The following is a 26108-nucleotide window of genomic DNA, read 5'->3' on the forward strand; positions in this document are numbered from 1 at the left end:
TCTGCAAACGCAACATAACGCCCGCAGACCATTCTATCAAAGTCTGCATTCCAAAACGGCGCTCCTTCCCTTCCGAGCTCTGCCATGCGCCCAAACAGTGGTTTACTCCCACATATGGGGTATCAGCCTACTCAGCATAAATTGCACAATAAATTTTGGGGTCCAATTTCTCCTGTTACCCTTGTGAAAGTAAAAATGTGGGGGTGAAAATTAATTTTTGTGGAAAAAATATGATTTTTTTTATTTTCATGGCTCTACATTATAAACTTCTGTGAAGCAGTTGGGGGTTCATAGTGCTCACCACACATCTAGATAAGCTCTTTGGGGGGTCTAGTTTCCAAAATGGGGTCACTTGTGGGGGGTTTCTACTGTTTAGGTACATCAGGAGCTCTGCAAATGCAACATGACGCCCGCAGACCATCCCATCAAAGTCCCATTCCAAGTGGCGCTCCTTCCCTTCCGAGCCCCGATGGGTGCCCAAAACAGTGCCCCCCCACATATGGGGTATCAGCATACTCAGGAGAAACTGGTCAACAGATTTCGGGGTCCAATGTCTCCTGTTACCCTTGAGAAAATAAAAAATTGCAGGCTAAAAAATCATTTTTGAGGAAAAAAAAAAGGATTTTTTATTTTCACGGCTCTACTTTATAAATTTCTGTGAAGCACTTGGGGGATTAAAGTGCTCACCACACATCTAGATAAGTTCCTTAAGGGGTGTAGTTTCCAAAATGGGGTCACTTGTGGGGGGTTTCTACTGTTTAGGCACATCAGGGGCTCTCCAAACGCGACATGGTGTCCGATCTCAATTCCAGCCAATTCTACATTGAAAAAGTAAAACGGCACTCCTTCTCTTCCAAGCTCTGCGGTGCACCCAAACAGTGGTTTACCCCCACATATGGGGTATCGATGTACTCAGGAGAAATTGCACAACAACTTTTGTGGTCTACTTTCTCCTGTTACCCTTGTGAAAATAAAAATTTGGGGGCAAAAAGATCATTTTTGTAGAACAAATGCGATTTTTTATTTTCACGGCTCTACGTTATAAACTTCTGAGAAGCACCTGGGGGTTTAAAGTGTTCACCACACATCTAGATAAGTTCCTTAAGGGGTATAGTTTCCAAAATGGTGTCACTTGTGGGGGGTTTCCACTGTTTAGGCACATCAGGGGCTCAATAAACGTGACATGGCATCCGATCTCAATTCCAGCCAATTCTGCATTGAAAAAGTCAAACGGCGCTCCTTCTCTTCCAAGCTATGCGGTGCGCCCAAACAGTGGTTTACCCCCACATATAGGGTATCGGCGTATTCAGAAGAAATTGCACAACAACATTTATGGTTAAATTTCTGTTTTTACACTTGTGAAAATAAAAAAAAATGGTTCTGAAATAAAATATTTGCAAAAAAAAGTTAAATATTCATTTTTGCCTTCCACATTGTTTCAGTTCCTGTGAAGCACGTAAAGGGTTAATAAACTTCTTGAATGTGGTTTTGAGCACCTTCAGGGGTGCAGTTTTTAGAATGGTGTCACACTTGGTTATTTTCTATCATATAGACCCCTCAAAATGACTTCAAATGTGATGTGGTCCCTAAAAAAAAACGTGTTGTAAAAATGAGAAATTGCTGGTCAACTTTTAACCCTTATAACTCCCTAACAAAAAAAACATTTTGTTTCCAAAATTGTGGTGATGTAAAGTAGACATGTGGGAAATGTTATTTATTAACTATGTTTTGTGACATATCTCTCTGATTTAAGGGCATAAAAATACAAAGTTTGAAAATTGCAAAATTTAAAAAATTTTCACCATATTTCCGTTTTTTTCATAAATAATCGCAAGTAATATTAAAGAAATGTTACCACTAACATGAAGTACAATATGTCACGAAAAAATAATCTCAGAATCAGCAGGATCCGTTGAAGCGTTCCAGAGTTATAACCTCATAAAGTGACAGTGGTCAGAATTGTAAAAATTGACTCGGTCATTAAGTACCAAATTGGCTCTGTCACTAAGAGGTTAAGGGGGTTCTCTGGTGAAAAGAAGGCATCACCTATCCACAGGATTAGTGATAATTTATTGATCAGTGGGGTCCGACTGTTGACTACATAGTGGGCCTAGCATTTTTTCCCACAGCTGTATTCATCCTCTTTGGGCTATTTAACATCTTTTTTTGGCAGCCCCATAGAGAATGAATGTAGTGGCGGTCAGACTTCTACACTGCCATTCCATTTTGAAACAGGGCTAAAAGGTCCCCGTTATTCCTATTGCTGCATGTCCCAGTGGTTTGACCTCACCAATCAGTAAGTTATCACCTATCCTGGGGGTTCCACCAACAAACCCCCTTAATGTAAACCACTGTAATTGTACATGACAGGTACGGAGTGGGCATAGTAAATGTGCATGAGCCGCATGTATTTTACAGTCAACACTCCACTCTAAAGGGGATAATGCCTAAAGGTCAATTCTACTTTTGGGTCTTAGGTACCCCACTCCTACACTGGTAATGGTTTGATTTACAACATTAGGATGCTGATACTGTGCCCCTGATACATTATACGGGTAAAATATTATGACGGGTTCCCTTTAAGGATTGTGATAATCTAAAATATTAACACTACAAATGTTACTGTGACAACTTTATTATGATTCTCCCTCAAAATAGTTAAATAGAGAGAAAAAACAGACTGCATTGCATTCTTTGTATGTGCCCTGAAACCCAGGGCAATATTTCTATAGAGTGTAAGTTACAGGATTTTACAACCTCATCTTCATATATTGCCAATGTTAACATTTTATAATCATGCATACGCAAAACTACAACCAAACTAAATGAAATACAGTTGAAACATTTACCATCAATGAAACAATGGATCATGCCCTGTAGATTGTATGGTCTAAAATGGTTAAGAACAGCATGAGAAGTGCTGATCTACAAGTTGAAGCAAAGAGGCCCCTGTCCAGGGAATTATAAGTATACAGTCCAAAATGGATAAGAGGCGTAGGAAAAAGTGCTGATCTATAAATTGTCATCATAAAGTTTTATTCAGTTGGCTATGATATTAGTAAATCAGGTCTAGTGACTAGCTCCTGGAACACTTCTGCTTTTCAGAGGTAGTACACACTAATCAGTGAGGTAGGAGGTGCTCAGACATGCTCAGCTCACACCATTGCTCAATTTAGAAGGAGTGGAGTTGACTTTGATCTGCTCCTCTTGTACTGCCTCTTCATAGTAAAAGCAGAAAGTTTTCTTAACTGCTAAGTTTTCTCAGGAGAAGACAGTGTGATCACAGAAATACAAGCCAGAGGGAACACAAGGGAAGCAGCTGAGGTCTATGTTAAAGAAGAACATTCCTCAGCTCACACACTCCTCTCTGTAGAGACAGCAAGAGAGCAGTTTTGCTGGTTGACTTGGTTATCATGGAGTGCAAACAAGGTATGTGTTAACTATTTGCATTTTGGGGGACTAAAACTGTCATTGTATCCCTTATCAGATTCTCAAAGTATGTCATTTACATGTTTGAATGTAACAGAGTTATCATAAATTGATACATTTAACTTTTTTTCTTTTTCAGCATGTAGGAACACAACATATTTTTTTTAGGGTTGGAGTGGGTCCGCTCTGAAACCCACCTGACAAAAGTTCTAACAAACCATTATTTTCAGGTCTGTGTAAAAATGACTTGGTGTACATATGTTCAGGTTTTTTGAGCATCTTTCAACTCTTTCAGGTGTCTACAGACACAAAGTGGGTAAAGGAAGTGACATGAGCAATCTTCAGGTGCCTTCCACTGGGAAGATGCTCCATGCTTACAATTTAAGCCAAAGGGAAACCTCAAAAGGTGCTCTGAAGATGGACAGGTGTCTTTTTGAGCATTTTATCAGTGTTTCTGCTTGAAAAACATAGTGAATTCTTTATTGTTGAGTGGAGTTAAACAAAAAAATGTCCGTAAAGCACCAGCACAAAAGACGCCCGAAAATGCGCAAAAATACTACCGGTGGGCAAAACATCGAAAAAGCACTCTGCAAATAACCTAAAAATGCTAACAAATTGGGTGCTTCAACTTTACAAAATGCAGGAAAAAAGGAGCATTTCCTGAGTGTCTTCCACCTGAAAAACAAACGTTTTTTCCCACTTGGGAAAAAAAAAAATATTGTGTGCACAAAACTCTCACCTTTTGCATAACACAATGGTTAATCATTTAACAATTATTAATCGTACATTCATTTATATCTGGCAATTGGATTTAGTTCAATTTTTTTCCCCCGGTATATAAACCTTTTACAGCTTCAATATTAAAACAGTATGTGAATGACCTGCCAAAATGGGGAATATGTACTAAGCTAAATGCAGTAGATTTCTGGCTCAGTTAGCACCAAAACGAAAAAAAAAATTGTTGTACATGCCAGGCTAGTATGTGGTGACATGTCACACAACACTGACCTCACAGTGTTGCATTGTCACATCATATCTAATGATCTCTTAGGGTATGTGCAAACGATCAGTAAACGCTGTGGGTTGGATGCAGAGAACTTGGGCAGCCAGATGTTACAGCACAGTGGATGGGATTTCAAGAAATCCCATATCCACTATGCGTCGCCCGCGGCTCATCTGCGGAGACGGACATGCGGCGCGTCTTTCCAGACTGCAGCATGTCAATTTCCCTAGGAGATTTAATAGTCTTCACAAGAAAAATTTCACCCATAGAATGTATTGAATGCGGTGAATCTGCACGGTTCCGTAAACACATGTGGATTCACCTGCGTTCAATAGATGGCAGCGCGTTGGACGCAGCGAACATGCTCTGCTACTTCTGGATCGTGTGCACCCGGCCTTATGGGCTCACATAGAGACCTGCAACACAAAGTCACAAATATGTTGGATTTTCTGTTGCTGATCACAAGTCGCATCATTCACTTGCCATAGACTCCGATGCAAGTTACATTCGACTTTGCTACTTATCTGCGATATAGCAATTTTTTGTATGGTAAAATTACTGCATTAAAATAGTCATACTACAGCAAGTCGGAGACAAGTTACACAGATGTTTTTGATCACATGACTTGTCTGAGAGTCATAGCATTTGTGACCACAGTAAAATGCGAACACCATGAGTCACATATTTGACAATGAGCACAGTTTGGTTCGATGACGCAGCATCCATCCACTATGGAGATCTGTTACAAAAACATATTCCATACTGTACACATTTTTCATCAGTGTGCTGTTCAATCATTTTTCATCTGCTTGTCAATTATTGCAATCAATGTGGCATCTATTTAGCAAACAAAAGCAAAAAATGTTAATCTTTCCCCCGAGCTATTGCACAGTAAAAATAACAGACGTTATTTGGATAACACAGATCACACCCCAGTAATATCCATTTTTTTAAGAGAATGGGTCAGCTTGATCAGCAAATCTTCTTTTTTTCATAGTCTATAGACAATTTGCCTACAAAAAAAGAGAGAACGTCTATGTGCTGTACGTGTTTTGGATTGGCCCTTGTCATCTGTGCCGCCAGAAAGAAACGGACATCTCTCCGTATGCTTTACACAGACACACAGTCCATTTAAAAACACAGAAATATGTACAGCAGCATATGTTATAATTGGTACGTGAAAAAACAGATGCAACACGTACCTGAAATACGGTATTTGAAGGGCACTGGAACCCATAGATTTATATGGGTGTGAGTGAGCTGAGTATTGATGTCAATCACAGCATGAGAAAGTAATCGCAGATATGAGCTGCCCCATAGCATAACAGTGGTTCGAGCGCTATGCGATGTTTTATCACATAGCACTCCACTGGGTTAGGCTACTTTCACTCTTCCGTCGGTACGGGGCCATCGCAAACCGTCGGCCCGACGAACCGACGGACGTTGTGCTAAATTTAGCACAACGTGGGCAGCGGATGCAGTTTTACAACGCATCCACTGCCCATTGTGATGAGCATTGAGGAGGGGTCGGACACTTCGCACAAAAAAAGTTACGTTGATCTTTTTTTGTGCATCGCGTCCGCCAAAACACGACGGATCCGTCGCACGACGGATGCGACGTGTGCCCATCTGTCGCGAACCGTCGCTAATACAAGTCTATGGGCAAAAAATGCATTCTGCAAGCACATTTGCAGGATCTGTTTTTTGCCCATAACGACGGATTGCGACGGAGGAAAAAAGAGGGAAGTGTGAAAGTAGCCTTATATGGTAGTGCCAGTCTGGCTTTATTGTATAAATTCACTCCCTAACCTCTTCTGACACTTGAACATGCCAGGAGATACCATTGTTAGTCCTTATAGTCATTAAGCTATTAGCTTGAAGTCTTTTAATTTAACCATTTAGCCCCAAGAATAAAGTTTCACTACATTTTGTTAAATAATATGATATAAAAAGATAGTATCCATTGTTGTGATCCGCGGGCTCCCCTAGTGGTGGCTGGTGGTACTGGAGACTTGTGTGTTCTTTTCTGCCTCAGCTCACCTGCTTCCATCAGTTTTGGGAGTTCCCTATTTAGCCTTGCTCTCCAGTCACTTCCTTGCCGGTCATCATTGTAACCTGAGTCTTTCAGTTGCATGTTCCTGCTACCAGTCTGCTGATCAGCTAAGTGGACTCTTGTCCTTTTTGTTTTGTATTTTTTGTCCAGTTTACAGTTTGTCATTTCCTGTTACTGGAAGCTCTTGTGGACTGAAATTGCCACTCCTGTGTCATGAGTTGACACAGGAGTCTTAAAGTAATTTCAGGATGGGTTTTTGAAAGGGTTTTTCAGCTGACCGTGAAGTCCTCTTTTGTATCCTTCCTCTATCTAGTAAGTGGACCTCGCTTTGCTAAATCTACCTTCATACTGTGTATGTCTTTTCCTCTGAACTCACCGTTAATATATGTGGGGGCTACTATCATCTTTGGGGAATTTCACTAGAGGTAAGCCAGGTCTGTTCCTTCCTCTTCCAGGCATAGTTAGTTCTCCGGCTGGCGCATGGCATCTAGGCAGCCGTAGGAATGCTTCCTGGCTACTGTTAGTTGTGTGGTAGATTTAGGTCACGGTCAGCTTGAGTTTCCATCACCCGAGGGCTAGTCTGTTATTTTGTGTTTCTGATGTTCCCATGCCATTGGGGAATCGTGACAGTATGACCGGCCGCTGTTAAAGTAATTGGCAGAAGAAAGGAGAGTAGTGTTGAGCATTCCGATGCTGCAAGTATCGGGTATCGGCCGATACTTGCTGTATCGGAATTTCCGATACCGAGATCCGATATTTTTGTAATATCGGATATCGGTATCGAAACAACATTAATGTAAAAAGGTGTAAAAGAAAGAATTAAAATAAAAAAAATCGCTATACTCACCTGTCCGACGCAGCCGGGACCTCGGCGATTGTAAGCGGCAGCGTTGTTTCTTTAAAATTCGCGCTTTTACTTGCTTACGTGAATTCCCGGCTTCTGATTGGTCAGGGCGGCCATGTTGCCGGGACTCGGACCAATCACAGCAAGCCGTGACGAAATTACGTCACGGCTTGCTGTGATTGGTCCGCGTCCCGGCAACATGGCCGCCATTAACCAATCACAAGCCGTGACGTCACGGGAGGCTGGACACGCGCTTATTTTGAAAAGCGCGCGTGTCCAGCCTCCCGTGACGTCACGGCTTGTGATTGGTCACGGCGCCATATTGCCGGGATGCGGACCAATCACAGCAAGCCGTGACGAAATTACGTCACGGCTTGCTGTGATTGGTCCGCGTCCCAGGAACATGGCCGCCATTAACCAATCACAAGCCGTGACGTCACGGGAGGCTGGACACGCGCTTATTTTGAAAAGCGCGCGTGTCCAGCCTCCCGTGACGTCACGGCTTGTGATTGGTCACGGCGCCATATTGCCGGGACGCGGACCAATCACAGCAAGCCGTGACGTAATTTCGTCACGGCTTGCTGTGATTGGTCCGAGTCCCGGCAACATGGCCGCCCTGACCAATCAGAAGCCGGGAATTCACGTAAGCAAGTAAAAGCGCGAATTTTAAAGAAACAACGCTGCCGCTTACAATCGCCGAGGTCCCGGCTGCGTCGGACAGGTGAGTATAGCGATATTTTTTATTTTAATTCTTTATTTTACACATTTATATGGTTCCCAGGGCCTGAAGGAGAGTTTCCTCTCCTTCAGACCCTGGGAACCATCAGGAATACCGTCCGATACATGAGTCCCATTGACTTGTATTGGTATCGGGTATCGGTATCGGATTGGATCCGATATTTTGCCGGTATCGGCCGATACTTTCCGATACCGATACTTTCAAGTATCGGACGGTATCGCTCAACACTAAAGGAGAGTAAAAGAAGTCTGTAGATTTTTTTTTTTTTTTTTTCCCTCACATGTTTGCTACTTAGTTGGCTCAGTTGTATTTCTGCTCTATTTACAGCCTTGCCTTTCTCTCCTTCTAATCCTTGAATGGCTCTGATCTCTCCGGTTTAAGGATGGACTCTCAGAGTTTGGCTGCAGGTTTAAATAATCTTGCTACGAAGGTTCAGAATTTACAAGATTATGTTATACGTACTCCTATTTCTGAACCTAAGATTCCTACACCAGAGGTATTTTCCGGAGATAGATCTCGGTTTCTGAATTTCAAATGTAATTGTAAATTATTCCTTTCTCTCAGACCTCACTCCTCTGGAGATCCTGTTCAGCAGGTTAAGCTTGTGATTTCTTTGCTGCGAGGTGACCCTCAAAATTGGGCATTTTCATTGACACCAGGGGATCCTGCGTTGCTCAATGTGGATGCGTTTTTTCTGGCTTTAGGGTTGCTGTATGAGGAACCTAATTTGGAGATTCAAGCTGAAAAAGCTTTAATAGCCCTGTCTCAAGGGCAAGATGAAGCTGAGATATACTGCCAAAAATTTCGTAAATGGTCTGTGCTTACTCAGTGGAATGAGTGTGCCCTAGCGGCAATTTTCAGAGAAGGCCTTTCTGATGCCGTTAAGGATGTCATGGTGGGGTTTCCTACGCCCACAGGTCTGAATGAGTCCATCACAATGGCGATTCAGATTGATCGGCGTTTGCGGGAGCGCAAACCCGTGCACCATTTGGCGGTATCTTCTGAAGGGACGCCAGAGAAAATGCAATGTGACAGAATTCTGTCAAGAAGCGAGCGGCAGAATTATAGGCGCAAAAATGGCTTGTGCTTCTACTGTGGTGATTCCGCGCATGTTATATCAGCATGCTCTAAACGTACTAGGAAGGTTGACAAGTCTGTTTCTATTGGCACTTTACAGTCTAAATTTCTTCTGTCTGTAACTCTGATTTGTTCATTATCAGTTATTACCGTGGATGCCTATGTGGACTCTGGCGCCGCTCTGAGTCTCATGGATTGGTCCTTCGCCAGGCGCTGTGGGTTTGATTTGGAGCCTCTGGAAGTTCCTATACCTCTGAAGGGTATTGATTCTACACCTCTGGCTTGTAATAGACCACAGTTCTGGACGCAAGTGACTATGTGTATGACTCCAGACCATCAGGAGATGATTCGCTTCCTCGTGTTGCATAATTTACATGATGTGTTAGTGCTTGGATTACCATGGTTGCAATCTCATAACCCAGTACTGGACTGGAAAACTATGTCTGTGTTAAGCTGGGGATGTCGGGGGGCTCATGGGGACATACCATTGGTTTCTATCTCGTCATCTATTCCCTCTGAGGTTCCGGCATTTTTGTCGGATTTTGGGGATATTTTTGAAGAGCCTAAAATTGGTTCTCTCCCTCCCCACAGAGAGTGTGATTGCGCCATAGATCTGATTCCAGGCAGTAAATTTCCAAAGGGTCGTTTGTTTAACCTATCTGTACCTGAGCATGCTGCCATGCGAGAGTATGTTAAGGAGTCCCTGGAAAAGGGACATATTCGTCCTTCTTCATCACCTTTAGGAGCTGGGTTTTTCTTTGTCTCTAAAAAGGATGGCTCGCTGAGGCCTTGTATTGATTATCGACTCCTGAATAAAATTACTGTCAAATATCAGTATCCGTTGCCGCTGCTTACTGATTTGTTTGCTCGCATAAGGGGGGCTAAGTGGTTCTCCAAGATTGATCTCCGTGGGGCGTATAATTTGGTGCGAATTAAGCAAGGGGATGAGTGGAAAACCGCATTTAATACGCCTGAGGGCCACTTTGAGTATTTAGTAATGCCTTTCGGCCTTTCTAATGCACCTTCAGTTTTTCAGTCCTTTATGCATGATATTTTCCGTGAATATCTGGATAAATTTATGATTGTGTATTTGGACGATATTTTGATTTTTTCTGAGGACTGGGAGTCTCATGTTCAGCAGGTCAGGAGGGTTTTTCAGGTCTTGCGGGAGAATTCTCTGTGTGTAAAGGGTTCTAAGTGTGTTTTTGGGGTTCAAAAGATTTCCTTTTTGGGGTACATTTTTTCCCCTTCTTCTGTTGAGATGGACCCTGTCAAGGTTCGGGCTATTTGTGACTGGACGCAGCCTACTTCTCTAAAGGGTCTTCAGAAGTTCTTGGGCTTTGCTAATTTTTATCGTCGATTTATAACTGGTTTTTCTGGTGTTGCTAAGCCTCTTACGGATTTGACTAAGAAGGGTGCTGATGTTGCCAATTGGTCCTCTGCCGCTGTGGAGGCCTTTCGGGAACTTAAGCGCCGCTTTTCGTCTGCCCCTGTGTTGCGCCAGCCTGATGTCTCTCTCCCCTTTCAGGTTGAGGTCGATGCTTCCGAGATCGGAGCGGGGGCGGTTTTGTCGCAGAAAAGTTCCGATTGCTCAGTGATGAGACCTTGTGCGTTCTTTTCTCGAAAATTTTCTGCCGCCGAAAGAAATTATGATGTCGGTAATCGGGAGCTTTTGGCCATGAAGTGGGCATTTGAGGAGTGGCGTCATTGGCTTGAGGGTGCTAGACATCAGGTGGTGGTTTTGACTGATCACAAGAATCTGATTTATCTTGAGTCTGCCAGGCGCCTGAATCCTAGACAGGCGCGCTGGTCGTTGTTTTTCTCTCGGTTTAATTTTGTGGTCTCATATCTACCAGGTTCTAAGAATGTGAAGGCAGATGCCCTTTCTAGGAGTTTTGAGCCTGATTCCCCTGGTGATTCGGAACCTACAGGTATCCTTAAGGATGGGGTGATATTATCCGCTATTTCCCCAGATCTGCGACGTGCTTTGCAAGAGTTTCAGGCGGATAGACCTGATCGCTGTCCACCTGGTAGACTGTTTGTTCCTGATGATTGGACCAGTAGAGTCATCTCGGAGGTTCATTCTTCTACGCTGGCGGGTCATCCTGGAATTTTTGGTACCAGGGATTTGGTGGCTAGATCCTTCTGGTGGCCATCTCTGTCTCGAGATGTGCGTGTTTTTGTGCAGTCTTGTGATGTGTGTGCTCGGGCCAAGCCTTGTTGTTCTAGGGCTAGCGGGTTGTTGTTGCCCTTGCCTATTCCGAAGAGGCCTTGGACGCACATCTCGATGGACTTTATTTCTGATCTTCCTGTCTCTCAGAGGATGTCTGTTATCTGGGTGGTGTGTGACCGTTTTTCTAAGATGGTTCATTTGGTGCCATTGCCGAAGTTGCCTTCCTCGTCTGAGTTGGTTCCTTTGTTTTTTCAAAATGTGGTTCGCTTGCATGGTATTCCTGAAAATATCGTTTCTGATAGGGGTACCCAGTTCGTTTCTAGATTTTGGCGGGCATTCTGTGCCAGGTTGGGCATTGATTTGTCTTTTTCGTCTGCCTTCCATCCTCAGACTAATGGCCAGACGGAGCGAACTAATCAGACTTTGGAGACGTATTTGAGGTGTTTTGTGTCTGCGGATCAGGATGATTGGGTTGCCTTTTTGCCGTTGGCGGAGTTTGCTCTTAAGAATCGGGCTAGTTCGGCCACTTTGGTTTCCCCTTTCTTTTGCAATTCGGGGTTTCATCCCCGTTTTTCTTCTGGTCAGGCGGAGTCTTCGGATTGTCCTGGAGTAGATGCTGTGGTGGATCGGTTGTATCGGATTTGGGAACAAGTGGTGGACAATTTGAATTTGTCCCAGGAGAGGACTCAGCAGTTTGCTAACCGCCAGCGTCGGGTTGGTCCTCGCCTTCGTGTTGGGGACTTGGTGTGGTTGTCTTCCCGTTTTGTCCCAATGAGGGTTTCTTCTCCTAAATTTAAGCCTCGGTTCATCGGTCCCTATAGGATTTTGGAGATTATTAACCCTGTTTCCTTTCGTTTGGACCTCCCGGCATCTTTCGCTATCCATAATGTGTTCCATCGGTCGTTGTTGCGGAGATACGAGGTGCCGGTGGTTCCTTCTGCTGAGCCTCCTGCTCCTGTGCTGGTTGAGGGTGAATTGGAGTACATTATAGAAAAGATCTTGGACTCCCGTATTTCCAGGCGGAGACTCCAGTATCTGGTTAAATGGAAGGGCTATGGTCAGGAAGATAATTCTTGGGTAACTGCCTCTGATGTTCATGCCTCGGTTTGGTTCGTGCCTTTCATAGGGCTCATCCAGGTCGCCCTGGCGGTTCTTGTGAGGGTTTGGTGCCCCCTCCTTAAGGGGGGGTACTGTTGTGATCCGCTTTTTGGGCTCCCCTAGTGGTGGCTGGTGGTACTGGAGACTTGTGTGTTCTTTTCTGCCTCAGCTCACCTGCTTCCATCAGTTTTGGGAGTTCCCTATTTAGCCTTGCTCTCCAGTCACTTCCTTGCCGGTCATCATTGTAACCTGAGTCTTTCAGTTGCATGTTCCTGCTACCAGTCTGCTGATCAGCTAAGTGGACTCTTGTCCTTATTATTTTGTTTTTCTTGTCCAGTTTACAGTTTTGTCATTTCCTGTTACTGGAAGCTCTAGTGGACTGAAATTGCCACTCCTGTGTCATGAGTTGACACAGGAGTCTTAAAGTAATTTCAGGATGGGTTTTTGAAAGGGTTTTTCAGCTGACCGTGAAGTCCTCTTTTGTATCCTTCCTCTATCTAGTAAGTGGACCTCGCTTTGCTAAATCTACCTTCATACTGTGTATGTCTTTTCCTCTGAACTCACCGTTAATATATGTGGGGGCTACTATCATCTTTGGGGAATTTCACTAGAGGTAAGCCAGGTCTGTTCCTTCCTCTTCCAGGCGTAGTTAGTTCTCCGGCTGGCGCATGGCATCTAGGCAGCCGTAGGAATGCTTCCTGGCTACTGTTAGTTGTGTGGTAGATTTAGGTCACGGTCAGCTTGAGTTTCCATCACCCGAGGGCTAGTCTGTTATTTTGTGTTTCTGATGTTCCCATGCCATTGGGGAATCATGACAATCCATATTGTAGAGACATCAGAAGATCCTTTTTCTTTTTGTGATTCAATAGATTGCAAATTTTGATTTCACCAATTAGTTTCTCGAATTAATGCTATTCCTGAATATTGTTTTTACTAATAACTGAAAGAACAACCATTTGCTAGAACGTTTGTCTATAATTAAAGGGAACATGTCACCCCCCCCCCCAGGCGTTTGTAACTAAAAGAGCCACCTTGTGCAGCACTAATGCAGCATTCTGACAAGGTGGCTCTGTTAGTTATGCTCCCTGCACACGCTGAAATAAACGCTTATAAAATGTGCCCCCTCATACCGTGAAATCGTCCCGGGGGCGGGTCTTCCCCCCTAATCAGACGCAGCACAGCTGTCACTCCGGGCCTGTGCGCGCCGGGCGCTGCCTCCTCTTGCTTCATTAGCATCCCTGGCGCCTGCGCTGTAAGTTTGAAGGGCAGCGCAACTGTGCATGCCTGGAAAAAAATACTTACAATGCAGGCACAGGCCTGGAGTGATGGCTGTGCTGTGTCTGATTAGGGGGGACGATTTCACGGTATGAGGGGGCACATTTTATAAGTGTTTATTTCAGCGTGTGCAGGGAGCATAACTAACAGAGCCTCCTTGTCAGAATGCAGCATTAGTGCTGCACAAGGTGGCTCTTTTAGTTACAAACGCCTGGGGGGGTGACAGGTTCCCTTTAATGAACAATCTTACTGACTAGAGTAGGCTAAGAAAAGCTTTTTGGAAAGGGTTAAATTTCTAGCTCCTTCCAGAGCCTTGATGACGTGCACTCTGCAAGATGTGTTTTATAGCCAGGCAGTGCTGTTATTTTGCTTCCTCAACAAAGGCAAAGAGAGAGTAGCAAAAACTCTCTGAGAACAGGGCATATATGCATAGATGATGGTGTTAGAGGGAGCAGGACAACCAACTTTCCAATCCCTAGTGACACTCCCCTGGTCCAATGCCAAATTGTATTCAACCAGCTACAACAACCATGTGTTATCAAGTGAATGCTAAAACCTGCAGCAATCATATAATAAATACATAAATAATCTTTACTTTTATATAGCGTTAACATGTTCCTCAGCGCTTTACAGTTTGCACACATTATCATCACTGTCCCCGATGGGGCTCACAATCTAAATTCCCTATAAGTATGTTTTTGGAATGTGGGGGGAAACCCACGCAAACACTGGGAGAGCATGCAAACTCCTTGCAGAGTGCTTGGTGGGATATGTAGCTATTAAGCAAAAACTTGCTGGGGATTAGTGAAATGTTGCTAGAAGAGTGTGGATATTGGTAAATTGGGTATACCTTTTTCAGTAATTCACATTTGCAGAGTTTGGTTTAGATCCGCAAGTAACATGACAATTTGATTGGACACTTTTTCCTCACTGTTCAAAATAATGAGGAATATCACAAAAAATCCATGCTCCACTTATTGCAGATATTGACATACTGACAGGTCTCTTTACATGTGTCATTCAAGATACATAGTTCTCAGACGGCTTTCCAAATATGTTTTACTCTGAAATGCTAAGTGTATGTGCACACGTATTCTTGAGGTCTGCGGATTTTTCCGCAACGGATTTGTGAAAACCGCAGGTAAAAGGCACTGCGTTTTACCTGCGGATTTCCTGCGGAATTACCGCGGATTTACCGCTGTTTTTGTGCGGATTCCACTGCGGTTTTACACCTGCGGTTTTCTATTCGAGCAGGTGTAAAACCGTTGCGGATTCCGCACAATGAATTGACATGCTGTGGAATGTAAACCGCTGCGTTTCCGAGCGTTTTTTTCCGCAGCATGTGCACTGTGGATTGCATTTTCCATAGGTTTACATTGTACTGTAAACGCATGGGAAACTGCTGCGGACCCACAGCTGCGGAAACACTGCGGATCCACGGCAAAATCCGCAGCGTGTGAACATAGCCTAAAGCTTTCCAGAGTAAGGCTGAGTTCACACTGGGTGTTTTTGCTGCATTTTTTAAAGTGCTTTTTTATGCACATTTTCAGCTGCTTTTCACAGTACAAGCAAAGCCCATGAGATTTCAGAAATCTCATGCACACACCATTTTGTTTTGTTTTTTGTCATCAAGATTTTGTGCTTTGCTTGGCTTTTTGGGCATGGAGCATTTCACTTCTTTCAGCGTTTTTCACTCATTGAATTGAACGAAAAACCGCACCAAAAACACAGCAAAACCTGCGTTTTTGCTGCAGCTTCTTTCCTGCCAAGCACTCAGGTTTTGCTGCAGAAAAAAATACAGCAAAAATGCCCAGTGTGAACTTAGCCTAAAACATACACAGTTGCAATAATACAGCCAGTCTGCCTGTGGTTTGGGCAGTGGGAACCACATGACAGGTTCCCTTTTAAACTAGGACTGGCCTACCCTTAACTCCTCCCGACTGCTTAACTCTTCTGTCCCTGAACAAAATTACATAATTACAAATACATTTACAGTAACCAGACATTAGGAGTACATCACATTAGTATACCGCACATAACACAATACAAGAACATGAGAAAACTGCACATTACATTCATAAAACATTAGGAAGTCGCACATGACACGGTTACTCAACATTCAGGAGAGGGAAAGCAATCGAGGGTCCCTGCCACCTCCTTACAGAAGCACACAGGAGTCTTCTTGATAGCACTAGCAGTAGAAGAGGGAGGTGATCCAGCAGCTGCTGCATGCGGGGCAACCACACAGCTCCAATAGCAGCACAGCCTCATGGAGCTCCTACTCTTAGGGTATGTGTCCATGTTCAGGATTGCATCAGGATTTGGTCAGGATTTTTCATCAGTATTTGTAAGCCAAAACCAGGAGTGGGTGATAAATGCAGAATTGTTGCATATGTTTCTATTATACTTTTCCTCTAATTGTTCCAGTCCTGGTTTTGGCTTACAAATACTGATGAAAAATCCTGACCAAATCCTGATGCAATCCTGAACGTGGACACGCACCCTTAGGGTATGTTCCCTCGGTCAGTAAATGCTGGAGGTTGGACGCTGTGTATATCCGCATCTTAGTTCATGCCGCCAGTGGGCGCAGCTTCGGTGACGTCACCGCTAGTCACCAAAGCTCCGCTCCCTGCATTTCTTTCATTCCCTGGTCATTTACAGCTGGGAGCGGCCACATTAGCAGCGCTCCCTGCTGTAAAATGTAAATGCCCCCAGATATGGATTACTATGTGGGACTTGACTGTACGCCTGACAGGTATGGTATATTGTTGGTTTTTTATTTTGACTTTTTTCCAGGAGATAGAGGGCTTCACTTGGAATGGCAGAACAATAAATGTGGAAAAACTATGTATCGTTTTATTTCATTAAAATACTTTTTTCTTACTGTGTGTGTTTTTTTAACCCTTTAACAACTGTGGGATTAGTAATGGACAGGTGTCTTATTGACATTTCTCCATTACTAAGCCGGCTTAATGTCACCTTGCAATAGGAAAGGGACATTAACCCCTCATTACCTCATATGCCAATGCTACAGGGGAGTGGGACGAACTGGGCAAAGCTCCAGAATTGGTGCATCTAATAGATGCACCTTTTCTGGGCAGCTGCAGGCTGCTGTTTTTAGGCTGGGGGGCCCATATCCATGGCCCCTTACCAGCCTGAGAATAGCAACCCACACCTGTGAGTTTTGCCTGGTTTAATGTAAAATGTAGGGGGGACCCCACGCCGTTTTTTTTCTTTCATTCATTGTCCCCTGCTCGCGCTGTGCCGGCAGAGCAGCGGACAATAGATGAGAGCTGGATTCAGCACCACACGCAGAGAACAGCGGCTTACAGTAGCGCTGTTTCTCCCGCAGCCGTCCATGCACATGGAGGACAGTGTACACTGTTCTCCATGTGCACGTGTGTGGGCCATTTGGCGGGCCGTGTGTCCGGGTAAAAACGGACATGTCTACATGTTTTGCACACGGACACACGGTCCATGAAAACACGCTGACATCTGCATAGACCCAATCATTTGAATGGCTCTACGTGTGTCAGTGTCTCTGGTACGTGAGAAAACTGTCACTACATTTACCGGAGGCACCGACGTGTGAAAGAGGCCTAACAGAGCAAAAGCTAGCTCTAAAGGATTTCAAGAACCTGAAATGTCTTAGCATTTTTGTCTAGTATCATTGTTTTTCATGATATTTCTTTCTTTGTTAACATGATTAAAGGCACATACCTTTTACAGGTATTTATTTGCCATTCATAATGTCATTTTGATTTTTGTTTAGTCACACATGGTTTTTATCGTCTATATTTATTTTGTGTCTTTATTCTTCTAAAAGTTTTTACTATCGATTGAAATTTGTTCATTTTGCTCATGAATGCTAATGTCCTTTTATCTCTTCCAGAAGGAAGCTATAAGAAGTTGCTTCTTATTGATGTGGACTGTGGAACAGATGATGCCCAGGCCATTATGATGGCAATTGTAACTCCAAATGTTAAAATTTTAGGAATCACATGTGTTGCGGGCAACACTCAATTGGACAATGTTTGCAAAAATGTCCTACGTGTCCTTAAATTGTGTGATCGCTTAGATGTAAGTAATGGATGTATTTATTTTTTTTATATGGAGCCCAATTTTAAAACTTTCTCCATTTTTCTAAATATCAAACTTGCAGTATGGTGTAGAATTATAGGATTGTTTTAAGTTTGAGCTGTTAGAGAAAAATCAAGGCTCTTGAAATCCGAGTATATGTTCTTTTTATCCCAGTATTTTTATAGGGCATCCATTTCTCCTACCTGGTACTTGTGAGACAGTGTTGTTACCAAAAGTAAGAAACTAATTTACAAAATAGAGTCTTGGAGTGGTCACTGCAAAAATAATTATAGGGGTTAAATAGATCAATAAATATAGGACTGTTGTATATGAGCTCTGTTTTTAGTATGCAAAATAGGATCAATTTTTCTTAACCGTAAGAAAAAGCTGACGCGGAGCTATTGGAAAAAAAACACAAAATACACAGCTGCTAATAATATAGAAAAACAAACATCTCTTTCTTTTCTGACATCATAGATCAGTAAAAGTACTCAAAATGTTGTCTTCACAAGTCTTCTAAACACTTACTTTCAAAGGGGTCAGCCTCCAACCCATAAAGTAATGGCATACACTGATGTACAGGGTGGGCCATTTATATGGATACACCTAAATAAAATGGGAATGGTTGGTGATATCAACTTCCTGTTTGTGGCACATTAGTATATGGGAGGGGGAAAACTTTTTAAGATGGGTGGTGACCATGGCGGCCATTTTGAAGTCGGCCATTTTGGATCCAACTTTATTTTTTCAATGGGAAGAGGGTCATGTGACACATCAAACTTATTGAGAATTTCACAAGAAAAATAATGGTGTGCTAGGTTTTAACGTAACTTTATTATTTCATGAGTTATTTACAGGTTTATGACCACTTATAAAATGTGTTCAAAGTGCTGCCCATTGTGTTAGATTGTCAATGCAACCCTCTTCTCCCACTCTTGACTCACTGAAAGCAACACCGCAGAAGAAATGCTAGCACAGGCTTCCAGTATCCGTTGTTTCAGATGCTGGCCATCTTGTATCTTCACAGCATAGACAATTGCCTTCAGATGACCCCAAATATAAAAGTCTAAGGGGGTCAGATCGGGAGACCTCAGTGGCCATTCAACTGGCCCATGATGACCAATCCACTTTCCAGGAAACTGTTCATGTAGGAATGCTCGGATGTGACACCCATAATGTGGTGGTGCACCATCTTGGGTGTCAGGACCGAGCATTCCTACATGAACAGTTTCCTGTAAAGTGGATTGGGCATTGTGGGCCAGTTGAATGGCCACCAAGGTCTCCCGATCTGACCCCTTTAGACTTTTATCTTTGGTGACAATTTTTTTTTCTTTTCTACTATTTTATAAATTATCTATCTATCTATCTATCTATCTATCTATCTATCTATCTATCTATCTATCTATCTATCTATCCTCACAGTGGCAAGCAAAAGTTTAGCTTTTTTTAAAAAAAAGAGTGATTATGTTTGTCTGGTTGTTGTGATGCCATTTTCCTGGTGATTTAAAAAAACCTGAAGCAAATGGACGTCAACTGTAGTAATGAAAATTCTGTTTGACATTGTTTTACTCCTTTATGTGTTAGTTGTCAACATTTGCTGGGCCAGAAAATGTTTTTCATATTTTAGCATGGGTAGTCGAATTTCGCCTAATTTTTTTTTTTGTGTGTTTTTCGATTAAAACATGGCAAAGACAAAGCCAAATTTTATCACCAGGTGTCAGGAAGCTTATTATTCTAAGAGTAAAGTCAGGCAAAACCCAAAAAGAAGTAGTTATGGAATTCAACTGTTCATAGAGACAAGCGTCACATATAATAAAGAAAGGAAAAGAGGGTTATGGAACAACTGACAAACCTAGAAGTGGACGACCAAGGCAAACTTCCTCTAAAATTGATCACATTATTAAGAAAAAGTCAGTATCTGATGTCCATAAGGTTACGTTCACACGATCCTTTTTTCACTGCGGATTTTTCAGGTCCTTTTTTGGACAAATCCGCAGTGAAAACCGCAGTGCTTTTCACTGCGGGTTTTGATCCTTTTTCTACTGCGGATTCCACTGCGGGTTTCCAACTGCAGTTTCCTATTGGTGCTGTTGGAAACCCGCAGCGGAATCCGCAGAAAGAATTGACATGGTACTTCTTTTTTCCGCAGGCAAATCCGCGCTGTTTTTCCTGGGGAAAAAAGGATCGTCGGCACAGCGGGTTTTGTTTTCCATTGGGTTACATTGTACTGTAAGCTGCATGGAAAAAGGATGCGGATCCGCAGCTGCAATTCCGCTGCGGATCCGCACCAAAAACCGCACCGTGTGAACGTAGCCTAAAAGTGCTGTACGGATTGAAATGAGTTGCCAGACTGTGGTCCAATGGTAACAGCAGTAGGGTTGAAAGCACAATCTCCAGTCAAGAAGCCTTTCATTTCTGCAAAGAATTGTAAGGTCTGACTTGAGTTTTGCCAAAGAACACAGCCAATGGAAAGAGACACAGATTGGTTTAAAGTGTTTTGTTTGGATGAATCCAAGATCAATCTGTTTGAAAGTGATGACAAGCACAATATATACTGCCTAATTGGAAAACATAATGATGTAAGGTAACAAACACCTGCAGTAAAACAATTTAAATGTGATTGGCTAATTATGGACACAACCACATCCCAAATTATAACATTTAGGCAACATTTAGTTTCATTATTTTATTTTCACCCAAAATAACTTCAGTTTGTTTCTCAATGGATTTGGTTTGGTTGTAAGTGACATTAAAGGTGGATAAAGTTTTAAAATGATTGTTCTTGGCATATTTTTTTCCTACATGACAAAACCCTGGCATTTTAACAAGGTATACAGACGTTTTGTAACCTCTCTTTACTTCTCTCTGTATAAAGAAAGAGAGAGAACCCCTTTGCAACTTGATGTACGTTCCAAAATTGTACTTCGAGGTTCAGCCTGAAATGACCCCTTGTGCTTCCTGTTGATCGACTCTGAAGGTGATTATGTAAAATCATGCAGCTATTGTTGTGTCCATTTCTTTAATAGGTTGCTTAAAAATTCTTCCCTAAAAATGGCTACGACCTGGATTTATTTAAATAAATAATTTTAACAAACAGTGTGGGGTCCCCCTATTTTTGATAACCAGACAAGCTAAAGCAGACATCTGCGGGGATGGTATTCTCAGGCTGTGAAGGCCCATGGACACATGGATATTTTGTTCTCCCCAGCCTAAAAATATCAGCCCTCAACTGCCCCAGAAAAGGCGCATCAGATATATGTGCCTTTTATGGCACTTTGTCAGATTCTTCATGCTTGCCCTAGTGCATTGACAAGCGAAGTAATATTTTGTTGATTTCAGCTGTGTAATGTCTGCTGACATCAAGCCCAGAGATCAGTAATGGGACAGTGCATATCAGGCACCCATATAACTAACTCAGTAAGTAAAGAGAGAGAAAAATACAAGGCAAAAAAAATGTATTTAAGGCCCACCCTATTTTATTAACCAGTAAAGGCAAAGCAGACATCTGAGGTCTGATATTAATGGAAGGGTCATGAATATTGTCCCCTTACTGCATAATAATACCAGTTTGCAATTGTCTGCTTTCCCTTGGCTGGTTATTAAAAATAGGGGGAACTACGCATCATTTTTTAAATTCAATTATTTATTAGTATTTTTCATATATTTATTACTAAAAAAAATAAAAATGATGTGGGTTCACACTGATTTTTCATAACTAGCCAAAGTAAAGCAGATAGCTTGGGGCTGGTATTCTCAGGCTGGGAAAGTCCCTGGATATGTGGCCCTCCTCAACCTAAAAATAACAGCCTGCCAGAAAAGGTGCATCCATTAGAAGTGCCAATTATGGCACTTTGCCTGGCTCTTCCCGCTTGCCTTGCTGCGCTGGAAAGTGGGGTAATATTTTGTGGTTGATGTAAGCTTTGTGATATCAGCAGACATCAAGCCCAGATGTTAGTAATGTAGAGTCTATATTATAAGACACTCCCATTACTAACCCCTCATGTTTAAAGCAAAAACCACACACAGAGAAAATAAAAATTGTACAAAGCACTCCCTGACCTTCTTTACTTATTTATTACCTTGAAAAAATAAAATAAGCAAAAGGCATGCACTGTAAAGCCATCCCACGTTGATCCCGACTCTACTACATCCAGATGCCGTATTTAGCAGTGACGTCAGTAATATGAACACTAAGCACATCATCCAGGACACACTGACAGTAACATGTGACTTTGGCTGTAGTGCTGAGCAGTCACATTACTGATGTCACCACTCAGCACTGCACAGGATGTAGCAGAGTTGGGATAGTTTTGGGACTTGGGATGGATTTACAGTGGACTCCTTTGTTTTATTTGATTTTTTTTTTACAGGCAGTTTATGGATAAAAGAGAGTCGGGGAGCGTTTTGTAAAATTAAAGGAATTTCTGTGTGTGTGTTTATTACTTTTGACTGTGGGTTAGTAATTGGGGGTGTATGATAAGACACCTCTCAATTATTATCCCCTGGGCTTGATGTCAGCAGATATTACATAGTTGACTTCATCCCCAAAACCATTACACCACTTGCCAGTGCACCAGGACAAATGGGAAGGGCTGAGGCTTAGAGCCAGAATTGACACATCTAATGGATGCGATATTTCTAGGGCTGCTGAGAGCTGGCTTTATTAGTCTGGGATGGGGCTAATATCCATGGCCCTTTCCCAGACTATTAATTTTTTACAGCAGCTGTATGCTTGGCCTTTGCAGGTTTTCAAAAATAGGGGGGACAGCACATGATTTTTTTTTATGGGGGATGCCCCTTTTTAATATCCAGAAAATGCTATGCAGACAGCTGTAAGCTGATATTAATAGCCTGGGAAGAGCTATGTTTATTTCCCCCTTCTCAGAAGAATAACACCAGCACCCAGCTGTTTGCTTTACCTCAGCTGGGTATTAAAACTTAGTGACAGCACATATTTTTTTTCTTTATTTCTTACCTAAATACATGTACAGTAAGCTGCACACACACACTCACTGCACTAATTATATATCTCACTGACATCTTTTTCCCTATGCACAGGCACCAACTGGTGAATACTCTCATAAGCGTCGCCTGCTCTTGCTGCTATCAGCGACACCAGGTGTATGTTGATGAAAGTATTCTTCATTAGCCGATGCATGACCGGTTTCCCACCCTATCCCACAGATGGCAGCGCTGGAACCGCAGGATATTTGGGTCTCCCATTGATTTGAATGGGGTCTGGGTTCGGATCAAATTCAAGTACCGTTCTGGTACCTAACCAAACTTTTTTATAAAGTTCGGCTGAACCCAACGAACCTGAACATCCACGAGTCCGCCCATCCTTACGTGTAATCAAACTAGTTACTCATCAATAAATAAATAAAGCTCCGTACATACATTTATGAACTTAAAAAATCTAAACAAATGGGTATCGTATAAACATTTCAAGATGAAATCCATCAGAACAAAAGTTTGTCATTATCACTTTCAGTGCCTTTTAGTATGTCATTTGCTCCATGGATCCTCACCAAAATTGTTGCAGAAATCATGGGGTTCCTAAGAGGAAGAGACCTCCCGATAATACCATACCTAGACTATTTCCTGTTTATTGCAAATTGAATTCAGTCTCTCTGATAATAGCTTTTCAGAGCTATCTCTGTAATAAGGCAGCAGGGAGGAGAAGAGATGATTTCTCCTTGCTACCTACACCAGGATGTCAATCACAGTCCTGTGTGTATGCTTCCACCATGCAGTGACTGCCATTGGTTCTGGACTAGTACCACGGCCACCATCAGGGAGAGCAGGGACAATTAAACACTGTTTTTAAACATTTACATGTACTATTAATGGATAATTCAGACATTATTATAGATGGCAATTGGAGGCTGATAAAGCACTCAATACTTTGCAGGGCTAAATCCTGATGTTTGATGTTGAATTCCCTATAGCATAAAGAATATGGTCTAAACATGAAATATATTTGGGAGCTTCTGCTTTAGTCAAAATTACATTCAAGATTCTGGATTGTAAGCCTCCACAGTCTTTATGTAAGATGGAATGAAACTGATCTGTTGCAAACGGTCCATTGCAAAATCAGATGTAACATATTGCAGGTGCCGAAGAGTAAATTTTGCAGATTTGCTGTAGGTTTCTTACCATGCAATGTCAAGAGTAGGGTTGAGCGAAATGGATCGGTCATTTTCATAAGACGCCGACTTTTTGAAAAGTCGGGTTTCATGAAATCCGACCCGATCCCTGTGTGGGGTCGGCCACGCGGTATGCGACTTTCGCGCCAAAATTGCGTTTCAATGACGCTAAAAGCGCCATTTCTCAGCCAATGAAGGTGGACGCAGAGTGTGGGCAGCGTGATGACATAGATCTCAGTCCCCACCATCTTAGAGAAGGGCATTGCAGTGATTGGCTTGCTTTCTGCGGCGTCACAGGGGCTATAAAGGGGCATTCCCGCCGACCGCCATCTTACTGCTGCTGATCTGAGCGTAGGGAGAGGTGCCGCTTCGTCAGAAGCAGGGATGGTGTTAGGCAGGGTACATTCACCCCCAAACCGCTTGTGCTGTAGCGATTTCCACTGTCCAACACCACCTTTTGTTTGCAGGGACAGTGGAAGCTACATTTTTTTTTCCTCAGCACTGTAGCTCATTGGGCTGCCCTAGAAGGCTCCCTGATAGCTGTGTTGCTGTGTGTACGCCACTGTGCAAACCAACTGCTTTTTTCAAAGCACAAATCCTGTTGTTCCTTCCTTTCTGCACAGCTATCTTGTTTGTTTGTCCACACTTTTGTTTTTTTTTTGTGCAGCTGTCCACTCCTTGTTATTGCTGCCTGCCATACCTTGCTGAGATTACTGCAGGGAGATAGTAATTGTAGGACAGTCCCTTTTTTTTTTTTTTTTTTTTTTTAATTCTCCCTGAAAACAAAAAAAATAGTGGGAGATTAAGATTGGCATTTCAGCTTGAGTGCCGATCCTGTGTGTGCCATCTGTCTCAAATTATTGGGGCACAGAAAACCTAGTGTGTCATACTGGGGATTTTTTTTTTTTTAATTCTCCCTGAAAACAAAAAAAATAGTGGGAGATTAAGATTGGCATTTCTGCTTGAGTGCCGGTCCTGTGTGTGCCATCTGTCTCAAATTATTGGGGCACAGAAAACCTAGTGTGTAACATTGGGCCTGATTTTCCTTTCAGTGTCAGCCATCTATAAAGGTATATATAAATCCTACAGAAGTTTGAGTTCACATTATAAGTTGTTTTACAGTAACAAATACCGTTACTTTGGTTACGTCTTGCAAACAATGAGGAAGTCTGGTGGAAGAGGTCGTGGCCGTGGGCGGTCATTGTCAACTGGTAATGATGGTAGTGGTGGTGGAGCATCAGGTGGTCGTGGTAAAAGCAATACAGCACCTAAGTCTCGAGTTGTTGAGCCAGGTTCGTCGTCTGGCTACACAAGGCCTCGAACGCTCCCTTTTCTGGGAGTAGGAAAACCACTTTTAAAGCCGGAGCAGCAAGAACAAGTTTTGGCTTTCCTTGCTGACTCAGCCTCTAGCTCTTTTGCCTCCTCTTCTGAAAGTGCTAAATGTAAAAGCAGCGCGTCGTTAGTGGATGTTCATGGTCAGGGACAAGTCGCTTCCTTGTCTTCACCCAGAACAAGAGAGAAGGATGCGTCAGGCGACACAACGGGTTACTCCATGGAGCTCTTTACACATACCGTTCCTGGGTTAGACAGTGAAACAGTTAACAGGCCATGCCCATTAGAAGTTGAATCGGACATGGAGTGCACAGATGCACAGCCACAGCCAGATTACTATGCTGTTCCTTTGACTCAGACCAGAACATTGCCCTCGCAGTGTACTGAGCCAGAATCAAACCCAGCTGAGACTATGGTGCCCCGTCACGAACGCTATACCACCGGCTTACACGGTGACACAGACGAAGTTGCACACGAGATAGAAGAGGAGGTCATAGATGACCCAGTTGTTGACCCCGATTGGCAGCCATTGGGGGAACAGGGTGCAGGCGGCAGTAGTTCTGAAGCGGAGGAGGAGGAGCCGCAGCAGGCATCTACATCACAACAGGTTCCATCTGCCGGGCCCGTATCTGGCCAAAAATGCGTGGCAAAACCAAAACCAGTTGGAGGACAGCGTGGCCATCCGGTTAAAGAAGCTCAGTCTGCAATGCCTGAAAAGGTATCCGATAGTAGAAAGAGTGCAGTCTGGCATATTTTTAAACAACATCCAAATGATCAGCGCAAAGTCATCTGTCAAAAATGTTCAACTACCTTAAGCAGAGCAAGTTGCATGCATAGACATTTAACCACCATGCATTTG

General features: G+C 42.9%; 1 protein-coding gene across 1 annotated transcript in view; it reads left to right on the top strand.

Annotated features, from left to right (window-relative positions):
* Positions 1–3162: 3162 nt before the first annotated feature.
* LOC143782376 (nucleoside hydrolase-like) overlaps positions 3163–26108 on the top strand; it is a 134800-nt gene continuing 111854 nt past the window's right edge. The window contains exons 1-2 of the mRNA XM_077269759.1: positions 3163–3429; positions 17584–17771. Of these exons, the coding sequence (XP_077125874.1) occupies positions 3414–3429; positions 17584–17771 (204 nt within the window). The 5' untranslated portion in view covers positions 3163–3413. The remainder of the gene's footprint in view (positions 3430–17583; positions 17772–26108) is intronic.

The sequence above is a fragment of the Ranitomeya variabilis genome, chromosome 6, assembly GCF_051348905.1.
Source record: "Ranitomeya variabilis isolate aRanVar5 chromosome 6, aRanVar5.hap1, whole genome shotgun sequence".
Taxonomy (NCBI): domain Eukaryota; kingdom Metazoa; phylum Chordata; class Amphibia; order Anura; family Dendrobatidae; genus Ranitomeya; species Ranitomeya variabilis.